The sequence below is a fragment of the Thalassophryne amazonica genome, chromosome 9 (genome assembly GCF_902500255.1).
Source record: "Thalassophryne amazonica chromosome 9, fThaAma1.1, whole genome shotgun sequence".
Lineage (NCBI taxonomy): Eukaryota > Metazoa > Chordata > Actinopteri > Batrachoidiformes > Batrachoididae > Thalassophryne > Thalassophryne amazonica.
The window spans coordinates 57,676,549-57,702,561 of record NC_047111.1 but is presented as its reverse complement, the minus strand read 5'-3'; the positions used below and the strand labels follow the sequence as shown (position 1 = coordinate 57,702,561).

Here is a 26,013-nt window from a genome sequence, read left to right as displayed (position 1 = left end):
TCCCACTGCTGGGTAGTCCATCAGAGTAAATGTAAATGTTATTAAGAAATGATCAGACAGAAGGGAGTTTTCAGGGAATACTGTTAAGTCTTCTATTTCCATACCATAAGTCAGAACAAGATCTAAGATATGATTAAAGTGGTGGGTGGACTCATTTACTTTTTGAGCAAAGCCAATAGAGTCTAATAATAGATTAAATGCAGTGTTGAGGCTGTCATTCTCAGCATCTGTGTGGATGTTAAAATCGCCCACTATAATTATCTTATCTGAGCTAAGCACTAAGTCAGACAAAAGGTCTGAAAATTCACAGAGAAACTCACAGTAACGACCAGGTGGACGATAGATAATAACAAATAAAACTGGTTTTTGGGACTTCCAATTTGGATGGACAAGACTAAGAGTCAAGCTTTCAAATGAATTAAAGCTCTGTCTGGGTTTTTGATTAAATAATAAGCTGGAATGGAAGATTGCTGCTAATCCTCCGCCCCGGCCCGTGCTATGAGCATTCTGACAGTTAGTGTGACTCGGGGGTGTTGACTCATTTAAACTAACATATTCATCCTGCTGTAACCAGGTTTCTGTAAGGCAGAATAGATCAATATGTTGATCAATTATTATATCATTTACCAACAGGGACTTAGAAGAGAGAGACCTAATGTTTAATAGACCACATTTAACTGTTTTAGTCTGTGGTGCAGTTGAAGGTGCTATATTATTTTTTCTTTTTGAATTTTTATGCTTAAATAGATTTTTGCTGGTTATTGGTAGTCTGGGAGCAGGCACCGTCTCTACGGGGATGGGGTAATGAGGGGATGGCAGGGGGAGAGAAGCTGCAGAGAGGTGTGTAAGACTACAACTCTGCTTCCTGGTCCCAACCCTGGATAGTCACGGTTTGGAGGATTTAAGAAAATTGGCCAGATTTCTAGAAATGAGAGCTGCTCCATCCAAAGTGGGATGGATGCTGTCTCTCCTAACAAGACCAGGTTTTCCCCAGAAGCTTTGCCAATTATCTATGACCCCACCTCATTTTTTGGACACCACTCAGACAGCCAGCAATTCAAGGAGAACATGCGGCTAAACATGTCACTCCCGGTCTGATTGGGGAGGGGCCCAGAGAAAACTACAGAGTCCGACATTGTTTTTGCAAAGTTACACACCGATTTAATGTTAATTTTAGTGACCTCCGATTAGCGTAACCGGGTGTCATTACTGCCAACGTGAATTACAATCTTACCAAATTTACGCTTAGCCTTAGCCAGCAGTTTCAAATTTCCTTCAATGTCGCCTGCTCTGGCCCCTGGAAGACAATTGACTATGGTTGCTGGTGTCGCTAACTTCACATTTCTCAAAACAGAGTCGCCAATAACCAGAGTTTGATCCTCGGCGGGTGTGTCGTCGAGTGGGGAAAAACGGTTAGAGATGTGAACGGGTTGGCGGTGTACACGGGGCTTCTGTTTAGGGCTACACTTCCTCCTCACAGTCACCCAGTCGGCCTGCTTTCCCGGCTGTTCGGGATCTGCCAGGCGGTAACTAACGGCGGCTAAGCTACCTTGGTCCGCACCGACTACAGGGGCCTGGCTAGCTGTAGAATTTTCCACGGTGCGGAGCCGAGTCTCCAATTCGCCCAGCCTGGCCTCCAAAGCTACGAATAAGCTACACTTATTACAAGTACCGTTACTGCTAAAGGAGGCAGTCTATTCCAGAGTACTGGAGAGGAGAATTCAACCGATGGTCGAACCTCGGATTTAGGAGGAGCAGTGTGGTTTTCGTCCTGGTCGCGGCACACTGGACCAGCTCTACACGCTCCATCGGGTGCTCGAGGGTTCATGGGAGTTTGCCCAACCAGTCCACATGTGTTTTGTGGATCTGGAGAAGGCATTCGACCGTGTCCCTCGGGGCACCCTGTGGGGGGTGCTCTGGGAGTACGGGGTCCGGGGTCCTTTACTAAGGGCTATCTGGTCCCTGTACATCTGCAGCAGGAGCTTGGTTTGCATTGCCGGTAGTAAGTAAAACCTGTTTCCACTGCACGTTGGCCTCCACCAGGGCTGCCCTTTGTCACCGGTTCTGTTCATTATTATGGACAGAATTTCTAGGCGCAGCCAGGGTGTAGAGGGGGGTCTGGTTTGGGAACCACAGAATCTCGTCTGTGCTGTTTGCGGACGATGTGGTTCTGTTGGCTTCGTCAAATCAGGACCTTCATCGTGCACTGGGGCGGTTTGCAGCCGAGTGGGAAGCGTCCGGGATGAAAATCAGCACCTCCAAATCCGAGGCCATGGTTCTCGACCGGAAAAAGGTGCTTTGCCCTCTTCAGGTCAGTGGAGTGTCCTTGCCTTAAGTGGAGGAGTTTAAGTGAGGGACAGATGGAGCGTGAGATCGATGACGGATGGACGCTGTGTTTTATTCAGGACGCCCTCTGACTAGCACAGGAATTGCGGAAGACGTGTACATCAGCACTTTTTCGGCACATTGAGACAGACATGCGGAGGAATTCCGCACATCGCGGTGGAGCCGCATGGCGCAAAGCAACGCTGTGATGAAGCCTCACAGGACATGTTCTGGCATGTCCAGGCTCATCCACAATTTCTCGGTTAGTCACACGACTGAAAACCCACGGACAGCCATCTGAAAGCCATCTCAAAGCCGCCCTGTGAGACCAACACGGAGGTGGTTTTGTGCCGCGCCATGAGCGGCACGGTGGCGCATCCGTCCGCTTTTCTTTCCATGAAAAAATCTCCTGTAACAGTGGAATGTGCCGAAAAAGTGCTGATGTCCACGTCTGCTGCCATTTTTGTGTAAGTCAGATGACGTCCCGGATCAACAAAGCCTTCACGTTGGAAATGATCTGGTTGATTCAGCCTGTCGATTGGCGCTCAGAGCGCGGCGCGCTCTCAGCAGCTGTGGGCGGTCTTTAAACCGGCTGGAGCACTCCTTAATCTGTGTAATCCCCATAAAATCGTCCCTCAAAGCCATTTGAATTTTCCAAATGGTTACCACCTGGAGGTCTCTCACAGTTTCTGGAAAAAATTGATGCAGCAAAGCTCCAAATCGTTCATTTATTCGCAATAAAAATCCGACGAGAGGGGTGGACCAGTGCTCACACAAAGCCTGCTCACAGGCAAATGACGCAACCGACAGGCGTGAAAAAACTCATGCATGCGCACGAAAGTTCAGGCTTGGCTGATGCAATCACACGTGATTCAAATCCATATGGTTTTTGAAAAAAATAAAAAGGTCGGATACTTTTCTAACAGACGTCGTATAACATCATAACTTTCTTACAAGCTCAAATGTTGATGTTACGTGATAAAGGCCTTTTAATAATAACTCACTTCAAGAAATAATGGCAAAACTCACATGTAAGCAAAAAAAAACAAAAAAAAAACAGTCTATCTCGGCTTTCAATTGTGGAGAGCTGGACATGTCCAAACTTGTCCTCTAACACTCCGAAACGGAGGCATTCCTTTGTCTCGCTTCCAAAGCGAATCGGTCGTGACGTGCGAAGCCTCCGCCCGGCTTTCCATGACAAAATCTCTTGTTAAAAGTGAAATCTGCCGGAAAATGGCTGATGTCCAGCTCTTGTGATAACCAGAGAAAGAGCACACAACGGTCTCGTATCCACAGAGCCATCAGCTCAGAAATGGTCCGGTGGCTTATGCCGTGTCGTCGCAGCTCGGAGCGCGGCGCGCTGAGCGTCCTTAAAGGGTCCTTAAAGCTGTACTACCAGACCTTATTCTCTGTGAAGCCCGTAAAATTTTCACCGAAAGCCAGATAAATTTTTCGAATAGTTTCCAGGTGCCAGTCTCTAACAGCTTCTGAAAAAATTCTGATGGAAAAAAACCCCAAATCATTCCGCCATTTCCAGACAATGAAAATCCGACGACGGGGCGGGACCACTCCTTCCACAAGGCGTGCTCACAGGCGAATGATGTCACCGACAGGCGTGGAAAAACTCACGCATGAGCACGAGGGTTCAAGCTTGTCTGACGTGAAAACATATGAATCAAATCCATATAGTTTAAAAAAAAAAAAAAAGGTACGATACTTTATGGACAGACCTCGTATTTATTGAGGAAAAAAGAGTGTGTGCTCCCACTATGCCACATTTTAGGGAACTGCTGGCAATGATTTTTGCCAGGAAAAAATTTCAGTCAGATGAAAATTTATTGCTTTAACCCATGTCCTACACTGTCAACCTACTAAACCTGTTCACACAGCAAGATATTAAAATTATCTGTATGTTTCCAAAACCTGAGAGACCACACATGTGGAGATAAAAAATCATAGATCTAACCGTGTTGGTCGTACAGTGTGTGGTGTGCAGCCACACTGAAAAGACAAAACACCACACATGAACAGATTTCACACATGAACATGCCCAGGTCAGACAGTAAAATCTCGCTAATTCTCTTGAGATTAAACGTGACTTCAGAGTAAACAAACGGAGATAGTTTATGGACTATTTACAACAGAGGAAAAAAGTACAAAAACAAAAAGAAAAGGTGTTCTTTAAAGGAGTGGAGACAGCGAGACCACTGGACTTTATGGTGCGCCATAACAGCCTTTTTGATTTTGGATTCCGTTCCGTGCCTCCGTCACCTCGCTTTCTGATTGGCTACCCATCACATTCAGCAGGATGCGTGCTCGTTTGCGGTCAGGGGACACCACACATGCTGGGATATCGGGCCAAGACAATCCAACATGTTGAATATTCCCGATTTGTGGTCTGAGTGCTCCTGACGTACTTCCGAGCAGATCAGAGCACTCTGAACACACCACACACGGCAGGAATATTTGATAAGAATATCTTTAAAGCCATCACGATAGTCGGTGCATCCTTAAGATTGTTGGAGGGAGAGGATCTGGCCCAATATCAGCCTAATTATCTTGCCGTGTGAACCAAGCGTAACTGTTTAACAGAATTTTGTATATCACTAGGTTGTTATGATCATTTTGTTCATTCATCTCTCTTTCATTTACTCTGTTTTTCAGCTTTCCCTTCATAATTTCTTAACTCTGATCTCTCTCTGTCTCTCCTCAGCTCCCAGGTCTGTCTACAGTGCAAACAGCGGTGAGTGAATAATCATCCTTTATTGTTTTTATCTCTCGTGTCATCTCTCAGAAAGATGGAGACACAGCAACACTTTAAATAATAATAAAAAACTTGCACACCTTGCTTCCCTGTTGGCTGAATGTGGCTCTGCATTCTTCAGCTTTTCTTGAGAGGTTGCACTGATCCTGACTTGAACCCCTTTAGCCATCTGTTTCAGCTACTCAGATGCTCTTACGTTTAGTTTTTGTTTGTGAAAGTAGATGTGCTTTTTGTAAATCACATTTGAGTCTTTACTAGAATTTAAACAGACTGTTATGTTCCTCCTGCTGCTACATTCATTGGACATTTTAAGTGCTATTTAGCCACATATGAGTTAACAAATGATCTTGACATTTACACCATTAAAAGTACATTACTTATTATGATATTGCCCAAATTCCATCATGGACTGTTATGATCCATAAAACTGCAGTAATTGTATTAAATCACTTGTGCAATAACAGTGTGTCATCATGAGTGAGTCAGATGTTTGGGTTGTGATGAGTTTGCAAGTTTGTTTGGCAGCAGGATACTTTTTTATGAAGCACCAGTGTTTCAGAGGCAAACATCATGATGGATCCATGAGGCCTTATCTCATTTCATGTTGACAGAGAGAAAGTAGTAGGTGACAAACTCATACTGGTCAGCAGCTCATATATGCAGAAGTTCTACGCACAGGGCTGCTTTCTGCTGCATCATGGTGTTTCATCCAAGCTCTTTCACATTAGTGTGTAATTGAATTCCTTCATCACCAGAATAGAGAGAGAGAGAGAGAGAGAGAGAGAGAGAGAGAGAGAGAGCGCGAGAGAGATGACTTGAAATCATCTGTTTTATTCTGCTGCCCTCTTCTGTTGAAGATGTTGCATTGCATACCGTCCCTGTCATTGTCAGATACCTGGATGCTGATGGTTACCAGTGGTTATAGCAAAGATGTAAACATGCTGGAAGAGTGACAGAAAGTGGAGAGATTTTATTTAACTGCATGTTAAAGTGAGGTTCATAATTATTTGGACTGTGAAACAATTTCTGGAATTATATCTCTGTACACCATCATGATGGAGTTGAAATGAAACAAGATGTTGGTGAAGTGTAGACTTTCACCTTGAATTCACTGGATTTAACAAGATATTGTGTTAACTATTTAAGAATTACAGGCATTTTCATACACAATCCCTCCATTTTCAGAAGTCCTATATAGGCCCTGAGGTCCATTGGTGCTCGTACTTACCACCAGATTCTGTCCCGTCAAGCGGATGAAAGTCTACAACTCCCCTTGGACCTGATGCCAGTACAAAACAAGTTAGTTCCCCATCCAAGGCCAGTGTTGGAGACCGAACGGTCCGCCCCTAAAAGTCCGCCTTTTGCATTTGCACATGCGTCATTTCAGACCACAGCAGCACGTCTGAGACGGAGTCTCTTCACCCAGAGCAATCAAATGGATTAATGGGATTATTAACCATCCAATGATAAACGTAAAACCTCTTAAATCATTCTAAAGTCAGTTTTAAATTCTGAAATTGCGTTCCGCTTTGAAATGACCGACGCACTGTAAATGCATCAGCTAGCAGCTCATTTAGCCGCGGCGCTCTGATCGCTTCCGGTGCCTTTTATAATGAAATAATGCTTAATTTATGTGGAAATGATTGTTGTACAAAAGCTTCAGATATCTGTTGCTGAGATAGATGATGACTGGAGTGCAGTTTGAAGCAGAAACAAGGTGATAATCCGTGAACTATGTCATCGGGGGGATCGATTTTTAGGGGGCTCGTTCGGCCGGCAACACTGGCACCACTTTTACAGCTGTTAGACGGAGGCCATGTAGATGAAGTGTCTTGTCCAACGACACAGACAGGTAACATGATTCGGATTCAAACCCAGGTTTACATATTGGCAAGCCAGCTCACTGTCCACTCAGCTACCTGCTCTACCCCATTTTCAGAAGTCATCAGTAACTGGGAAATTGACTGACAGCAGTTTCACAGACAGCTGTGGCATGTTTCCTCATTACTCCATGGCAAATTAGGAAATTAAAAGGTCTGAAGCTCTATAGATTCTATAAGAATCAAGCCGACCCAGGCCGAATGAAAAAAAAAATTGTGCCACATCTGGCTAGGGAATACGAATTGGAGAAGACAGTGCTTCAGACTGTGCTTCAACCAGCCCTGAATGATTTGTGCACATGCCGTGCACATTAAGCCTCCAAACGCATACATATACAAATGTAGGTGGAACACATTACAACCCCAATTCCAATGAAGTTGGGACTTGTCTAAAATATAAATAAAAACAGAAAACAATGATTTGCAAATCCTCTTCGACCTATATTCAATTGAATACACCACAAAGACAAGATATTTAATTTTCAAACTGATAGACTTTATTGTTTTTGTGCAACTATTTGCTCATTTTGAAATGGATGCCTGCAACACATTTCAAAAAAGCTGGGACAGTGGTATGTTTACCACTGTGTTACATCACCTTTCCTTCCAACAACACTCAATAAGCATTTGGGAACTGAGGACACTAATTGTGAGTGTCATGATTGTGAGCATGTGTTGCTCCAAAACCTGGTTGTACCTTTCAGCATTGATGATGCCATCACAGATGTGTAAGTTGCCCATGCCATGGGCTATAACACGTGTTGCAGGCATCCATTTCAAAATGAGCAAATATTTACACAAAAACAATAAGGTTTATCAGTTTGAACATTAAATATCTTGTCTTTGTGGTGTATTCCATTGAATATAGGTTGAAGAGGATTTGCAAATCATTGTATTCTGTTTTTATTTACATTTCACACAACGTCCCAACTTCATTGGAATTAGGGTTGTACACTGCAAGACAGCACTGGACCTCAGACCTAGTTTTTGCGTGTCTAAGCACAAACACTTTCTGGTGATGGAAGATATCAGTGCTGCAGCGCTGCACTCATTCACACCTCAGTTTTAGGCAGACACACCCACAGGAATGCAAGTGGTATTGTGATTTTGATGGAATGGAAATGAGCAAATACACTTGTGTTGGTATTTGCTCTGCTTTGCTTCGGGTGTATGATAGAGTACCCCTGAGTTGATTCAAGTGTTGAATTTGCATTTGGGAGGTGTTCATTAAAGCGCATAATATGTGGTCCAAATGTGTTGTAGCCTGTGGCCTCGATTCACCCTAATTAAATAAATACATCAGTGTTGTCTCAACAAAAACCTGAGGTTTGGAACTGAAGACAGAGACTGTGTTTCCACCCCCAGTCAAGAAATTCCTGTGCTGTCTGGAGATAAGCCTGAGACATCCCCCCATGGGCCAACACTGTGCTTCACAGCAAAACAGAACTGTAACTCAAAGTTCTTCAAAAGGAGCCCTTGCCTTTAACGGTTAAATTTCGGTCACTATGAATTACATGACATTATAATGGCTTCACGTCAGAATCTGAACTTCTCCAGGCCAGGAGAACCCAAATTTTATGACTTCACACCAAGGCCAGAATATCTCCAGACTGCCAGAGGACCTTCCCCCATGATAACAAATAGCCATAAACTCTGAGTCTTGACAATCAGCTTTTATCTTTAGGTCTAAGTAAAAGAAAAGACCTTTGCTTAAAATAAAAAAATGCATCAGCATCATGGGCACAATTTGGTGGGGATAGGGGGGACATGTCCCCCCCACCTTTTCAACCAGGGGGGACAGAATATGGTATGTCCCCCCCCCCCCACCTTCTGACATATATGTGTGTACTTGAAACATGCTATGCTAGTCTTATGTGCAAGCCATGTCAGTCTTATGTGCAAAACCATGTCAGAATAGTATCTTTGTTTCTGCAAGTTTGTATTCTTAGCAGCATTGACCTGTTTCTTGTTTGTCACTTTCAGAATTTTCTGGGACTGCATTTGCCCAGATTTGAAACCAAAAATAGTTGCCTCTAGGGACTAGTGTCTACATATAAGTATCAATGGACCATATGCTATTTTACTAAATTCTGAAAGTTAGAAAAGGAAATCAGAAAAGCTATCTGGGACCTCAGAAAGCCCATCTGCAATTATTGCTTGATCTCCAAAATCAGTCTATGCAAGCGAAATTATGTTCTGTATGAGTGTTGTCATTAGTGCCACTTCGAAAATTAAATTCATGATAAGTAATTTATCCTAAACTTATGATGTTGTTTTTTCAGACTTATGCAAAAACAAATCGTGAGAAAAAAAATACAGTATGCGATAGTTAATAATTATTAAGAGCATGTTCTTTCATATTTATGAATACATTTACCACACTGCAGTTGTTTTTTTAATGAAAACTCAACCTATCATTCTTTTTGAGTTCTACACATGTGGTGATACCTTATTTACACCAGGATGTTAATAAAATCAATGCTGGCTATTCTCAGAATAAAGTACTTATATCCACAGTTTCAAACTGCATAAGTCAAATGGTGTCCACTTTATGGTCTTCTCAAAACATTAAAATTACTGTTCTGGATGCTCAGAATGCATCTGAGCTTATCTAGAAAACGTGGGCTTCTGGGGGCCTAAAGCGGCCCCTAGACCGCCGGCCTATGGGCTTCGGCCCTGCGGGCCTCGCATTTTGTCCCCCCCAATTTCTAGTTCTAAATTGCTCCCTTGATCAGTATTATCTTATTCATATATAAAACTTCTAATGTTGTATTAATTAATCAAACAAAATGCTTTGCATATAATCATTCCATTTTGTTGACATGTGTTCCTTGTAACTGATGTGTGTTAAGTATGATCTTTCTGCATTATCAATATGTTGATGGTGAAATATTCTGTTTTGACCAAATGGAGTGTTTGAGTGACGATTAATAATGTGTATCCATTCGAGTGTCTTAGAACAATAGTATACCAAAATAGTTGATGTGTTTAAATAGTTGAATCATTTGTGTCTGCCCTTTGAACACATGAAGTTTTCTGTGAAGTTACACACCCTAAATGGGTGTTTAATGACGTAAGTCCCTTTCACAAAGTTAGAACAGAGTGCTGCTCGCTCTCTTATGTCTCTTGCCTTCGCCTCTTTACTCTTCACTCTCTTTTGCCGCTCTTGCAACTCTTGTGCTCTTAAATGCTTAATTTTATTTTTGGGTCAACAAGGCCCCATGCTAAGCTAAGCTAAAGCCACCATGTGGCTCCATTCATTCGCTGCTAGTCTCTGATGATGTAACAAAGTAGTAGCCTGACATTATTAAGGTGCGTCAAGTCTTTGGAGGTTTTAAGAGAACTTCCGAGCTGAACTTTTCAAAATAATAGTGAATTTACAGAAAAGCGACTCTCCTTTTCTGTCAGCTATTTTTTTTCCAACGCTTTTAAAGTTTTATCTTTTTTCTAAATTCACAAAGACTTTTAATCTGGCTCCAACAAACTTTTTTAAAAGCTACCAGAAACCATTTTCAACAAAAGCCTTACACATCTGGGGTCCAGCAAGCTGACGACCTGACTGCAAGCAGCCATCCTGTCAGTAAAGCCAGCCGACAAAAGCCTTTGGCATCACTCAGGGAGACCACTGAATTAACCCCTGACCCAAGTGAGCATGCTGCAAAGAGCCTACATCAATGACGGACGGACAGGTCGTCTGAACCATCTTCTTAACGGACCAGCAAGTGACCCAGTTAAAGGTTCCAGAAAAAGGGTTTGTTCTCAATGGATGCAAACTGGCTTCTTTTTTAAACATATTCATATATTTGTTTAATAATTTCCTTAATAATAATTGGCTTCAAATTTCATCATTAAATTCTAATCAGATTTATTCACTTAGTCTTTAAGCTTCATCTCTGTCTCTTTCAACGTCTCATGAGTAAGTAAGAATTGTGTCCATAAATTAACTTTAATCACTGTCCACAAAAATGCCAGTAAACTGTCATTTCTTGTATACTTGTAAATAAATTGTACATATTTCTGCTGTGGTTCATTTTGTGTTCAGAAGGAAACCTTTGGTCAATCGTATTGTAGAATTCAGACTTTCAGACCCGAGACTGATTAATTAAATTGAGACTGATTGATTAATTTGGGACTGGTAAATTAATGAATGTTTAAATTAAAGTACCTATGCTTCAAATAGGTGGTGCCCCGAGTAAATTAAATATTAAATAATAATTATTAATCCCTAAAATTATTAATTATTTTGGTGACCCATTAAATGAGGTCTAGGCCAATCTAATTCAATTTGGGAGTTTAACTACTTATTCATTACATTTATTTTGGTGCCGGCATGTGAGCCGATCTAGAATTGACTAATTTTGTTACATCTTTATGGTCCCCCGTTGTGAGGCATGTAATTTTGTTACATCTTTATGGTGCCTCCGTGTGATACCTGAATATATGCTACATCTTCATGGTACCCTGTGTGAGGTGATCTAGAATTGACTAATTTTGTTACATGTTCATGGTTCCCCGTTGCGAGGCATGTATATTCGCTACAGTGTGGATGCAAATTGAAGGAGGTCATAATTATCCAGGAAATAAATAAACAAAATAAACCTTTTAGAAGGATAGTAGAATGTTCAGAGTCAACAATTTATTACATTCTCTCAAAACAAGGACAGCACTGGTGAGCTGAACAACACCAGAAGCCCTGGAAGCCCACAGAAGACAATTAAATTGGATGATGGCAGAATTATTTTCTTGGTGAAGAAAATTCCCTTCATAAGATGTAGCCAAGTAAAGAAAAAAAAACCTGTGGAGGTTGAGTTAATAGGGTTTCAAAAAGAAATAGTTTGCACCTTGTGTCATCCTTATTTATCGTTACGGGGTAACATATGTCACATGTCATAGAATCCAATGGACGTTGACATTGTTTGACCTTTACTTTGGAGACCAAACATTCAACACAGTCAAAACTATTCCATTTATTAATCCTATTAGCTCAACCAATAATTTGTACCACTGTTTACCAAAATTGGAGTAACTTCAACTTTTGACCCCTGTACAAACTGAAAGTGACATCTGTCACCATTCTTGCTGTTTTTACCCCATAACTCCAGAACATTCAGTCGTAGATAGTCCAAACTATACCTTATTGGACTCTTTATGATCAGACAAATAATGTGATATAGTTTTCAATATGATTGGAGCATTTTTAATTTGACCCCTATGCAATTCCTCAATTGACCCCTACCTGGCTGCCTATTGAAAATTCAAGTGGCCAGTAGTTTTTTCAAAAGAGTAATGTCTAAGGAGTATTTGTGCTGAATTTGGTGCTTGCTTCACCATTTGAATGATTGTTTCAGTTATTTGCTATACTAATTCAGCCAAATGCTGCCAAACAGAGGGCTGAGTTTCACAGTGCAAATGGATAATGACCCAAAACATACTGCCAAAGCAACCCATGAGCTTATCAAGGCAAATAAAAGGAATATTTATCAGTGCAGTGAGTCAATCACCTGACCTCAACCCAATACAACAGCTTATGAAGGAACACATGCAATTTTTTGTTTTATTTTGTTTTATTTCCTTATGTAAAGCCACAGATGGGGAGTTCTGACAAACAGGAGTTTCAAGATTTTAAAAAAAGGTGTCAAAAAATATGGTCGCTTCAAGTCACCAAATACAATCATCAGACACCCGGTGGGCTTGCCAAGTCTTCTCTGTTTATTGTGCCTTCAGTTTCCTTTAAGTGCAGTTGCAATCTACATTATTTCCCAAACTTATATGCGGACCCTCAGGGGGTGATCCCAACCCAGTCATTACTTTATAGTGCCATGAACAAGCAGAATGTGCAGTGTCTGCAAATATTTGAGAATCCCTGTGCAAATGAGATATCTCAGTGAGCTTTGAGGTGAAAACACAGACACATAAACCCTGCAGCATACGCATACACACATTACAAATGAGCTTTACTTCATGTTTAACAGCACTGTGACTTTTCATTTCATGAACTTAAAAGAAACAAGGCAAAAATACTAAATTAATTATAGCATGTGAAAATACTGGACACTCTTCTAAGCCAGTATACCTGGGAACCCATTCTTTGGCAGCTACAGTATTTGCAGCCAGGAAACCCTCTATTTTTTCATTTGGGGATTTTCACACACTCCTTGCATACCACCTCATGCTCAGAGGAGCAAAACTTTGGCCACCCTGGACAAAACAATCACTGCTTGTTTAACATCCAGGGTTTATGTCAGTGAAGTCAGAGGGCTGTGAGGACCATTTCAGAAGCTAAATAAATTATATTAAACCAATAATGTTTTATTGCTCCATGGGGTGAAATTCATACTCATCAATATATGAAATAATATATAAAATATATACATAAATTAAAATGAGGTGCATTCAAAGAGTATCCAACCTACAATTACTCACCTGCGGGTCTGAAATCCTAATCCCCTTCAAAGAAATCTCCTTGGGACTGCACACACTTCTCCTAGGAGTTCTGCAATTGTTGGAAGCATTTATGAATGTTCTCTTTTGGAATGGTGTCCAGTTGGGCCATTGCATTCTACATGATTCTCTTGATTCAAATTGAGGCCTTTTAGTGTTATTTTGATCTTGGGGAACAGCCAAAAATCAGAGGGAGCCATGTCGGGAGAGTAGTGAGCCTGACGAATCACAGGAGTGTTGTGTTTGGCCAAGAAAGCCTGAATCAGATGAACAGAATGGGCAGGTGCGTTGTTATGATGGAGTTGCCAACTTTTCGTCTCCCACAGATCCTGTTGTTCATTGCGCACAGCATCATGAAGGCAATGTAGGACCTCCCAATAAAGCTGTTTATTAATAATTGGGCCTTCTGGCGCATACTCATGATGCACCACCCCATGAGAGTTAAAGAAAACGGTCAACATGACCTTGGCATTGCTGCACACCTGCCATGCTTTGTTTGGCTTCGGTGATGTTGGATGTTTGCCTTGCAATGACTGAAATTTGTGTTCCAAGTCATACTCATAAACTGACTAAAGTAGTCAGATTTTTTTGATGACTGTAAAGTGTGGCATTTTACAATCAAATGCTAATTCATGATAATCTGTAAAACTACACAGCTGCTGCACTCATAATCAGGAATTAAGTAGATGTGTGTCATTTTGTATGTTATTCTTGTGTTTATCAAATGTAATGTGTCTTTGGGGTTTTGCTTTTTCTTCCTTTCTCCAGATTCGTACATTGCCAAATCGGCCTCATTGCCAGGCTATGGTAAAAATGGTCTAAATAGGGTAAGTAATCATGTTTTGAGTACATGTGTTTGACACTGAGGGAGCGACTCTACAACAGAAAACCATTAAATATGACAAAGAACTTTATTTGTTGCTGAACATTCAAATTAATTTATATCCATTTGTTTCCTGAGCCTAATGAGATGCTACTGTTGTATCACTACAAATGTGATTAATTCTATTTTTGCATTACCATCTTTAACATAAAAGTACCACAAATCTGACTGATGACTGGGGATTATTTTAACCCAGATTACAGCATAGTAAAGATGATTTGCAAACACATTACTGATTGCTTGATATTTTTTCTCTGTTTATGATGAAATACATATGTCTTGTCAGCCCCCATGTACTAAACTGCTGTTGTGTTCATGCAGTCTGGGACTGTGGGTGCAGACTATTACCAGTACAACAGCAGTAATGCCATAAACTGGCAGATCAGAGGTGAGCATGCCTTCCATTCTTGGAGGCTCATCTTGTCATGCTTTATTGTTCCACATATAAGACAAGTCTTATTACAAGATGACCCCCCCCCCCCCCCCCCAGTGATATGCTGATAGAAAAAGATTTTCTGAATTTCAGATCTTCATTTTTCAAAGAAAATATTTTATTTGAAAATAATGTTAATGGGCATACCCTCATTGCTTTTTCAATCATTTACTGACAGACTGCCATTTTGAGGACCACAGTCAGCTTTACAGACTTAGCATTTTTATCATTCTTTTTCAGACACACCATCTTCAAGCATTCCCTTCTTATCCTATATTTCTCGGCTGCTTGAGAGTTGTTTGATAACTGCTGAATTTATCACCATGAGCCCCTCAGTTGCTTAGTTCACCCAAGTTTTTCAGGCTTTTCAGCATGATCATTGTATCTCTCCATCATTCAGCACTGTAAGCTTGTTGGGTTGGGGGGGAGATTCAGTCCTGAGAGGCACAACATTGGTGCCACCTACTGTTCTGGATGTTTGTGACATGTAAAAGTCTAGGTGCTGAATATAAGGAATCCCTATTTTTTAAATGTGGTTTCAAGAAAAAAAATAGTCATATTCAGAATAATGTAGTACTTTAATTTCTTATACATAATTATTTTGGTGTGGTTCATGTGAGAGTGTAGTATTTATGAAAAAGAATTGTAGATGAACAGCAATATAAACTCATCACTGTCTTCTTTTCACTACTCTTTCAGAATACAAGGTAAGTATGCTGTGCCAACAGTGATGTATTGTTTCCTGCCTATGAGTGAAATTCTGGATTGAACGCCATCTCGCTTTGACACACTTGATCATAATCATTATTACTTAATAACCAGTAACAGAGGCAGGGTTTTAAACTTGGATCTACTATTCCTGTGCAGCATATCTACATATCTTTGAAATGTCATGAGACCATATTTTGAATATTTGCAAAGAGAAAAAAAGGAGGAAAAGAGGTTAAGTGAAATATTTTGATTGGATTTAGTTATGCCTCAAAATTTGAATCCCCTTTACAAACCTATGGATCATCTCTTCACATATTTTATCAGGAATCTTTCTCTACATTTTGAGTTTTCATGAACACAGGCATACATAAATATGTCAGATAAATGCTTAATTGAACAATGGCTTCTTTCAGACAAGAGAAATCAGAAGCTTGGTATTACAGTGCTAAAAGCAAACACAAGTTTGCAGCATGTGAGAAGTAGACTATTGCTGTCTCTGTTACAGTTTAGTTTTCATCCTTAACTCAGATATTTTGTCAGAATCAACAATATATAATGCACTTTTGAGGCAGCACATTGCTGCATGAATCTGAATGGCAGATGTTAAAGTACGCAGTGGCATTTGCAGTAATCCTACATTTACACATACACACACACACACACGCACACATTTATTTATTTATTTAAGCCACAGCAATTTTCTCTTTGAGAATGCTGGGAAAAACTTTAATTGATCATCATCACACATAATATATTTGAGACTGATATAAAATGTTCTGGCAGCAATGTTCAAAACAGTTACATTTGAAACTCATCTCCATCACTTTAAGTTTGTAATCTTGGAGAAAAGCTAAATTATTTTGTTTTCTAAACTCACCTTTTCACTAAGAAAGTGAAAAGCAAATGTCAGAATGAATATAACAATTTTTTAATGAATATTTATCTCATTAGAAAACTTATTTATCTTATTTATATGTTAAGTCACAAAAACTGGTCATCTTTTTGTTTTTGTTTTTTCTTCCCTTTTTTTTTACTGTACAGTTCCTGTCATGGCTGCATTTGGCCACTAGTTGGGGACAAAAACAAAAACTAATCTGTCTGTAGTTTCTGTCACTCTCCATGATGCTCTGATAGATAGATAGACATTGTCACTCTTTTGCCTCCCACTTTCAGATCTATCCATATGAAGTCCTCGTGGTGTCGGTCAGAGGGCAGCAGCGTCTACCCAGCGATGTGGACCGAGCCAGACTAGAGGTAAACAGCCACAGGATCAAGCTGTTCCACAAAATCTTCTCTAACAAATAATAATAAGTTGCAGGCCAAACCACCCTGACTGACTGATTTTCAATACATGTTAAAGCTCATTCCTCTTCATTCATAAAGCTAAAACTAAAAATAATTGAAAACAAACTAAAAAAGAAATACGATATTTATTAAAACATTCATAACTTTATTAACTTTGACTAAGACAGACCCCTGTGGAACCCCAAATTTCATGTCACTAAGGTTAGAGATGATATGATATTTTCTAAAAGCAGACTGCAGTGGCTCAAACAGATTATTCTCAGTAAGAGTCTACGAGCTGCCATGAAACCACCTATTGCCGAATTTTAGAGCAAAATGATAGATTTGCTATCGCCCTATAGTTTTGCAATATACTAGGGTCAAGATTAGATTTCTTAAGTAATGGTTTAATCACTGCAGATTTGAAACATTTAGGAACAGATCCAGAGGTTAGTAAGAGACGAATAATTTCAAAGCACAGTCGGCCCAAGAGTGGGCACAGGTCCTTAAGCAGTTTTGTTGGTATAGGATCAAATAGACAGGTTGTGCTTTTTGTTGACGTTATGAGTTTCATCAGCATGCCTAGAGAGATACTATCTGATTCTGTAAATCTAGGTAATACCTCAATGATGGCACCCACCTCAATAGCAGGGTGTAGTGGCTGGGTTAAGGCATACTGGGATATGTTTAACATAATGTCTTCTGTTTTCTTCTTGGAGTAATCCAAGAAATCTTGTGCTGTAAAAGGAAAGCAACTTGTTGTGAAAGTGTAGTGACACGGACCCACAACAGGGGGCGCAAATGAACGGTCAATAGATGAGCCAAAAGGTAACAATTTAATGTTGTGAAACGTGCACAACGAACATACAGACAATCTCAGAATATAATTACAGTCAAATTACAAAGGTGACGTGTGGGCAGGCTCGAGGATAGAAGACGTCTGTCCTGAGAAGAGCCGGAACCACACGATTTCCGCCCCCACAGAACCTGGTGAATACTGGAGCCGCCAAGTCCCGAATTCCCAGGTGATCACCGTCCCCGACTGTCGGATCTGGTACTGCTGGCGAAGAACAAAGACAGTCAAGTGTGGGTGTGTGTACACCCAGTAACAACAGCGGTGGGAATGCCACCTCCACCTCTCACTCAATATGTTGCAGAGTACCGCAGTGATTCCTCATGGGAAAAGAGTGCCGTCCTGCACTCACTCAGCCTCCACAGAAAAAGGAACCGGTACTCCTGCAAACACTCACAATATACAGATATATTGCAAAAGACACAAACGGCTGAGGATATTACCTCCAATGAAGTATGATATCTCGGCGATGAGGTGGAGATGACGTCTGGTCTTTATGGACTGCGATGATGAAGAATGTGTGACAGCTGTCAGGAATTAATGAGTGACAGCTGTCACTCCCGGCTGTGTCTGTGGCGGCAGCGCCCTCTCGTGCCTGAAGCCCGCACTTCAGGCAGGGCGCCCTTTGGTGGTGGGCCAGCAGTACATCCTCTTCTGGCGGCCCACACAACACAACTTACAGGTGGTTGTCCATGAATAAGTGTTGCCACCATGTCGAACAAGAAGTTTGAGTTATGCTTGTTTTTGTTGATCAAATCAGAGTAATAGGTCTGCTTTGTCTTTTGTCTGTAAATGTCTTTACAAGTTTAACACTTTAACTACATACAGACAAATTTCTGATGGCTGAATCCGGAAAATCTAATAAGTCTGGATTTAGTCTTGAGCCAGGACAATTGCTGATCCAGACACTCTGATTCCTCACTCAGCTTCTCAAGTACAGCAATCAGAGAATCCATTGATCCCACAAAAATCAAAGCATTGTTCAGAAAATCAAGGTCAGTATAACTTTGCTTACCAACAATAGCACATAAGCTGCTGGTTTCCAAAAACTGACCAAACACCCAGTCTGTACAATCACTGAGCCATAGGTTCCTAGGAAGGACATATACCAATTCAATGTGCAGATCCATCTCGGATTTGCTGTGGCAACCCCGAGTGGAAATAAGGGAGCAGCCGAAGGGGCTTACTTACATGGATAATAAAAAGTTTGTCAATTGATTTAGCTTGTTTGAAATATTGTGTTAACTCAGTCTAAGAATGTTTTTGCGAGAACAAAATAGTATGTTGTTAAAAGTTTAAAAATTGGGTAACCTAATGTTTAATTCCTAATTGATCTAACCTAAATAATTATACAATCAAATTAAAAATGTATGCCAGTGTGACAATTTATTGAGTAGGTCTGAAACTAATAAAATATGTTTGTATTGAGAAAATTAACTAAAATCAGTTGAAAAAACCTACTGGCTGAGTATAATCCATTCATACTGAAACAGTGAAAAAAAATTTTGTGCAGAAAGTTACCTTAATTTTTCTTCTTGGTATTACTTTCTACAGTGATAGGACCCAGAACACATCCCTGAGGAACACCAGTTTTTAACTCCTCAGCACTCATGGTATCTGTCTGCTTGCAATGTCTTCTTGGGGATCGCACAAATTCTCAGGATGTCCCAGACAGCACTCCCATCAACTGAATTGAATAGTTTGTGAAAATCAACATAAGGTGCAAAGAAGCACTGCTGATAAATGCACTTGCTCTTTACTTTAGTCCATGCACTGTAGATCATCAAGACAGAGCCCAAAAAGTTTATTGTTTATTTGAATTTGATTTGGAAATTATGGGGCAGACACATCCTTCCGCTGACCAAACCATTTCAACCCAGTTCAATGGACTGAAGCACCAAGCTGCAGGAGTTCTGACATCAACAGAGACTGAATGCAGACTTCTGTCAGCAGGAGAAATGCTTTTCATTCAGTTAAGAAGACATGCTGCCATGTGCTAAATTTTACATGAAACAAAGAACGTAAGAAAGTATTTATCTCTTAACTCCATGTGTGTGTCCTGCCAGCGTCACCTGTCACCAGAGGAGTTCTACAAAGTATTTGGAATGTCCATGTCTTCCTTCGACCAACTTGCTCAATGGAAGAAGAATGAACTAAAGAAACGAGTCAGACTCTTCTGAGAAAATTCAGCCTGCGGGAGGGTCCAAACCACTGCTTTGTCCACACTGAGACGTGTGACTCAACAGAATGGGAGCTGATGAATTTCTTTCTTAGTTTTTCTTTTGAAGTGGTGAGAACAGAATCATTGGATCCACCACAGGTTTCCTGTTCTTTGTCTGTTCTAAATGCACTTAGGCTTCTTATGCAACACTTGCGGAGTCGGCCAAATGTTCACACAGGTGACTGAAACAGATTATGAAGATTAAGAGGTGTAGAAAGGCAGCAGACGACCCACGTGGGGTCGAGAAATTGCTGCTCCGTTTCCAACCAGCAGATGGCAGTGTGACATCTGAACAGTGAGATGAATCTGCACATGCAATGAGGAGGATTTTGTTTACAGTCATGAGAACATGTATGGAAACAAAACACTATAACAATCAGTGCACTAAAGACAGGTACCGTCCTCAGGTTGTCCTATGCTGAGGTGCATAAAATATAGTGCAATGTGAGATTTTTTTGTTTACAATTTCTGTATAAGTATAATGTGAATATGAATTTTTTATGAGGTTATTCTCTTTCACTATTTATTTTAACTTGAGGTTGGTGGAGGTTGATATAAATTGTTCTGAAGCCATATTACTGTTTGGAGTTATTTTCTAAGTCAGGACCCAACTGCATGTCACTGCAGTTATTGTTAAAAAATAATAATCTCATTATAAAGATTAATCTGAATGAACAAACAGATTTGTTTTGTTTTTTAATTCTGTTTTAAGAAATCAAAGATTTAGTCAAATCACTGGAGCGGCATCATTAAGCATCGCAATTGTGGATATTAGATAGCAAATTAAAACAGATAAATGTTATGCACCATCATTTGTGTGTGCCTCTCTGTGTGTTGCATGAAACATAAATCCCCCATATGCTCCCAGTGTACGGCTGAGCACTTGACACTATGCTTACATTGACGTGTGCGTATGAGTGAGTGTGAATGGATGAATGTCAGGTATCACGGCGTCATTGTAAGTGCTTTCCGCATCTGCATCCATCAGGTGCAAATAAATGCAATCCATTTACGACATCTACTACTCCTGTGAAGAAACATCTTACTCAGGTCACTTCAGCCCAGTCTAGCAGACCAAACAGTCTGCCCCTAAAAATCGGTCCACCTTTTGCATCTGCGCATTCATCATTTTGAACCACAGTACCACGTCAGGGACAGAGTCGCTTCACCCAAAGCAATCAAATGGATTAATGGGATTATTAACCAATAGATGATAAAGGTAAAACTTCTTAAATCATTCTAAAATCAGTTTTAAGCAGAAACGAGGCAAAATTCCATGACGCTTGTCAGCTAGCAGCTCGTTTAGCTGTGGCAATCTGATCACTTCCGCCACTTTTTATGATGAAATAATGCTGAATTTATGTGGAAATGATTGTTGTACAAAAGTAGAGCCTGACCAATATGGATTTTTTGAGGCCAATGCCGATATTTGGATGAAACAAATGCAGATAATCGATAAATCAGTCGATACTATTATTTATTTTTTCAAATTAATAAATTGTTCTTTTTTGGACCCTTAACAAAAAAAAGGTATGAGCTAAAAGCTGAAGCTTTGTCCTCATATTGATTAACTTTATAACAGAGAAGAATTTTCAAGTTCAAAAAATGCAATCAAGAATTAAACCTTTGTGAAATTAGCAAATACATATCCTTAAAAAGAGTTGTGAAATACATCTGATCTTGTACCTCTTGTTGCTGCAACTTAGATATAGGTTATATTACAGGTAGAAAAACTTTTCCAGTTGCAGACAAGTAATTGTGAGAGGAAAGAAACACAAACACTAAGCAAACATTATTTTCACAACACTCCTTTATTTTTCTATTCTACAACATTCAAGAACAAAAAACTTTCAAACAACCTTAGTGCAAGCAGAGGTTGGTTTTAGTGCTGGTAGCACATTTTAACAAGAAAACATGGACCCTGATATAACATGTGAGGAAACTATCATATTTGTAACAGTAAAATAAGATTATTTTCACAAGACCCTGTAGTATGTTTGTGCAATTTTCAAGAACAGTAACAAAGAACTGTCTAGCCCTTACCAAAAAATAGTACTGATAAGTATATAAAAAGTAAACTAGAAGTATACTTGAAGCATACTTGCATATACTACTTTTTGGTAAGGGAGTACAAAAAAAAAAAAATCTGTGCAAAGTTGCATGAATCTCTAAGCAACAGATACACATGGACAAACTGTACAAGGACATTTTATACTGCCGACACAAACATAATTTCAGTAACTGTTCTGTTTATGAGAAATTATCGGCATTCTATTGACAACATTTTGGCCGATAGTGAGTACTTTGAAAAGGGCTTATATCGGCCGATAATATCAGCTGGCCGATATATCAGTCGGGCTCTATACAAAAGTTTCAGATATCTTTTGCTGAGATAGATGATGACTGGTGTGCAATTTGAAGCAGAAACGAGGTGATAATCTGTGAACCGCGTCAGGAGGGGGGCCAATTTTTAGGGGGACCATTCGTTCTGCAACACCGGAATGTGAACGTTAAAAAAAACTTGAGGAGCATTGAGAGCGGTGAGAGGTCTGGCACTAGGACCCAGAGCAGGTCCGGTGAGTGTAGAGATAAACCGTGGCGGTGCGTGTGTGTGCGCGCGCGCGTGTGGTTCACTCACTCACTCACTCACTGTGGAGCTCGGAGGCTCACCGACAGTCTGTATCGTATGTGTCCAGTCAGAGATTTCACAAGTTTTCAATGGAAAAACTAAAGGAATATTACCAGGAATAAACCAAGCAAGAATTTCAGACATGGACTCAAAGCGTCGGAGCGGTGAGTGACGGCGCTTCTAGCATGTTTTAGTTTTGTTTTTACTTTTAAGAGCGACCTTCCCTTTGAAACTTACGCAATTTAACGAAACAGGAAGACCTACTATATGTTCTCCTCCTCGCATAGCTGCGCGTGTAACGGGTGAGTGATGTCATGCCCACGATGGTGTGGTTGGTGCGTGGGTGTGGGCGGTGGAGGTGTCCGTCCTCCTCAGGTAGAGTGACGCAATCTGATGCTTCCAGCTCAGAGTTGCCCTGTTGGAAGCTGCTGCTGCTTGATGCCCGCCGCTCTGTTATAGCGCCTCCAGTGGTCAACATGAGAAGCTGCGTCATGTTGAATCAAGAATTACAAAGTAACATTGTCATTACTTTTGGATTATTATCTCTATCATTATTTATTTGTTTATTATTATTATTTGTGTTACAAACACTATACCTGTAATCATGATTGTCTCTTGACTTGCAAGGACCGCATGTGTTATCCTGGTTTTTAATGTCATGTTTACATGGTGCGTGTTTATATGCATTATTTGCTGAGTAAACAAAAAAAATTATTAGCAAGGCAAATGGTGATTAATCATGGACATTTATTAGAAAGAAAGCACCGATTTGTGCTTTAAAAAAAACATCTGGGCCTATATTGAAGAGCAGACCTGCCATTACTGTTAATAAATAAATAAATTAATAATAAATTAATAAAAGCAATAATAAATAAAGGTGGCAATAAAAAGCTTGGAATTAACCCTGTTATTTTGGAATTTGTTTGATAACTGGGGATTTAATTCCTACATTTACTTTATTATTTATTACATGTACGAGGTCTGTTAGAAAAGTATCCGACCTTTTTATTTTTTTCAAAAACCATATGGATTTGAATCACGTGTGATTGCATCAGCCAAGCTTGAACCTTCGTGCGCATGCGTGAGTTTTTTCACGCCTGTCGGTTGCGTTATTCACCTGTGAGCAGGCTTTGAGTGAGGTGTGGTCCACCCCTCTCATCTATTTTTTTATTGCGAATAAATGTCTGAACGATTTGGAGCTTTGCTGCATCAATCTTTTTCCAGAAACTGAGAGACCTCCAGGTGGACACCGTTCGAAAAATTAATATGGCTTTCAGGGACGATTTTATGGGGATTACACAGATTAAGGAGTGATCCAGATGGTTTAAAGACCGCCCACAACTGCTGAGAGCGCGGCGCGCTCCCAGCCCCCATCGACAGGCTGACACCCCGCTGGAACAGCCAGATCATTTCCAACATGAAGGCTTTGTTGATCCGGGACCTCATCTGACTTTCACAAAAAGGCTGAAGATGTGGACATCAGCACTTTTTCGGTACATTCCACCGTTACAGGAGTTTTTTTCATGGAAAGAAAAGCGGAGGGACGCGCCACGGAGCCGTTCATTACGCGGGACAAAACCACCTCGGTGTTGGTCTCACAGGACGGCTTAAAGGTGGATTTCAGATGGATTCCGGTTGCTTTTCAGTCGTGTGATTATCCGATTGTGATTGTGCATGAGCTGGACCTGCCCCAACATGTCCTGGAAGGCTTCATCACGGTGTTGCTTTGCACCATGCAGCTCCACCGCAACGCGCGGAATTCCTCCGCACGTCTGTCTCAATGTGCCGAAAAATGCTGATGTCCACGTCTTTTCACAATTCCTGTGCTAGTCAGACGACATACCGGATCAAGACAGCGTCCAGTTTAGAAATGAACGGCACATTCCACTGTTACAGGAGTTTTTGTCATGGAAAGAGGAGCGTCTCGCGTCGCAGTGGAGCTGCATGGCGCAAATTTTTTTTCTGGAAAAAAATTGATGCAGCAAAGCTCCAAATCATTCAGACATTTATTCGCAATAAAAAATAGACGAGAGGGGTGGACCACACCTCACTCAAAGCCTGCTCACAGGTGAATGACACAACCGACAGACGTGAAAAAACTCACGCATGCGCACAAAGGTTCAAGCTTGGCTGATGCAATCACACGTGATTCAAATCCATATAGTTTTTGAAAAAACAAAAAGGTCGGATACTTTTCTAACAGACCTTGTATTAGTTGCAATACTACTGTAGGCGTAAATTCACATTTTTGTTTCAGATGTGAGTTTACACTAAAAATTACACCCTTTTCATTAAAATGGTGGTGGATTGGCTTAATCTCATTAACAATCAAGAATCAGCTTTAATTACTTCCATATCAAATTAACCATATATTCATTTCAGTCAGTTAGATTTAGATACAATTAGTTTTATATTTCAGGGGACTGGAGCATGTCCCAATAGTCAGAGGGCAGGAGGCAGGATACACCCTGGACAGGATGCCAGTCGATCACAGAGCCACATACAGACAAACTCATTCATTCCTCAATTTAGAGTCACTAGTGCTTATATATATATATATATATATATATATATATATATATATATATATATATATATATATATATAGATATATATAGATATATATATAGATATATAGATATATATAGATATATATATAAAGGACCTATACTTTATTGACAGACCTCGTATGTGTGTGTGTGTGTGTATATATATATATATTATATATATATATATATATACACACACACACACAAGGTCTGTCAATAAAGTATAGGTCCTTTTTATTTTTTTCAAAAACTATATGATTTCATTCATATGTTTTTACGTCAGACATGCTTGAACCTTCGTGCGCATGCGTGAGTTTTTCCACGCCTGTCGGTGACGTCATTCGCCTGTGAGCAGTCCTTGTGGGAGGAGTCGTCCAGCCCCTCGTCGGAATTCCTTTGTCTGAGAAGTTGCTGAGAGACTGGCGCTTTGTTTGATCAAAATTTTTTCTAAACCTGTGAGGCACATCGAAGTGGACACGGTTCGAAAAATTAAGCTGGTTTTCGGTGAAAATTTTAACGGCGGCACAGGAAAAACACCTCCGTGTTGATAACCATTTGTAAAATCCAGGCGGCTTTTGATGGCTTTCAGTGGAGTGAGTATATGAGAAATTATTTAACAGGCAGGACATGTTCCAACTTGTCCTTAAGGCTTTCAACAGAGGTGTTTTTCCTGTGGCGGAGCTTCGCGGCAGCTGCGTCCCGATGCGCTGACCCGTCCGCACGTCTTTCATTAAAAAAATCTCCTTTAACAGTGGAATATCCGGATAAAATGCTGAAACCGACTTCTTCTGAAACTTCTCTGTTCTCTCACGACGTCCTGGATCAATAGAACCTGAAATGTGGAGGTTTTCAGCTTGAACAGGCTGATGACGCTGCCTGAGAGCGCTGCACGACGTCTCACACCGTGGGAAGTCCTTAAAGCGACAGAATCACCTCAAAATCTCTCATCAGCCGTTAAAAGTTTCACTGAAAACCAGCTTAATTTTTCGAACCGTGTCCACTTCGATGTGTCTCACAGGTTTAGAAAAAATTTTGATCAA

At 40.5% G+C, this 26,013-nt stretch overlaps 2 protein-coding genes across 3 annotated transcripts in view; both read left to right on the top strand.

Annotated features, from left to right (window-relative positions):
* The window catches only part of LOC117517176 (actin-binding LIM protein 3-like), a 276,212-nt gene extending 255,611 nt beyond the window's left edge, over positions 1-20,601 (top strand). The window contains exons 17-22 of the mRNA XM_034178105.1: positions 5,039-5,068; positions 14,179-14,237; positions 14,615-14,681; positions 15,426-15,433; positions 16,611-16,691; positions 19,641-20,601. Of these exons, the coding sequence (XP_034033996.1) occupies positions 5,039-5,068; positions 14,179-14,237; positions 14,615-14,681; positions 15,426-15,433; positions 16,611-16,691; positions 19,641-19,754 (359 nt within the window). The 3' untranslated portion in view covers positions 19,755-20,601. The remainder of the gene's footprint in view (positions 1-5,038; positions 5,069-14,178; positions 14,238-14,614; positions 14,682-15,425; positions 15,434-16,610; positions 16,692-19,640) is intronic.
* Positions 20,602-22,446: 1,845 nt separating this feature from the next.
* Positions 22,447-26,013, top strand: part of LOC117517174 (actin filament-associated protein 1-like 1) — a 78,327-nt gene continuing 74,760 nt past the window's right edge. For both annotated transcript variants that reach the window (XM_034178103.1, XM_034178102.1), the window contains exon 1: positions 22,447-22,588. In XM_034178103.1, coding sequence (XP_034033994.1) covers positions 22,567-22,588 — 22 coding nt within the window. In that variant the 5' untranslated portion in view covers positions 22,447-22,566. The remainder of the gene's footprint in view (positions 22,589-26,013) is intronic.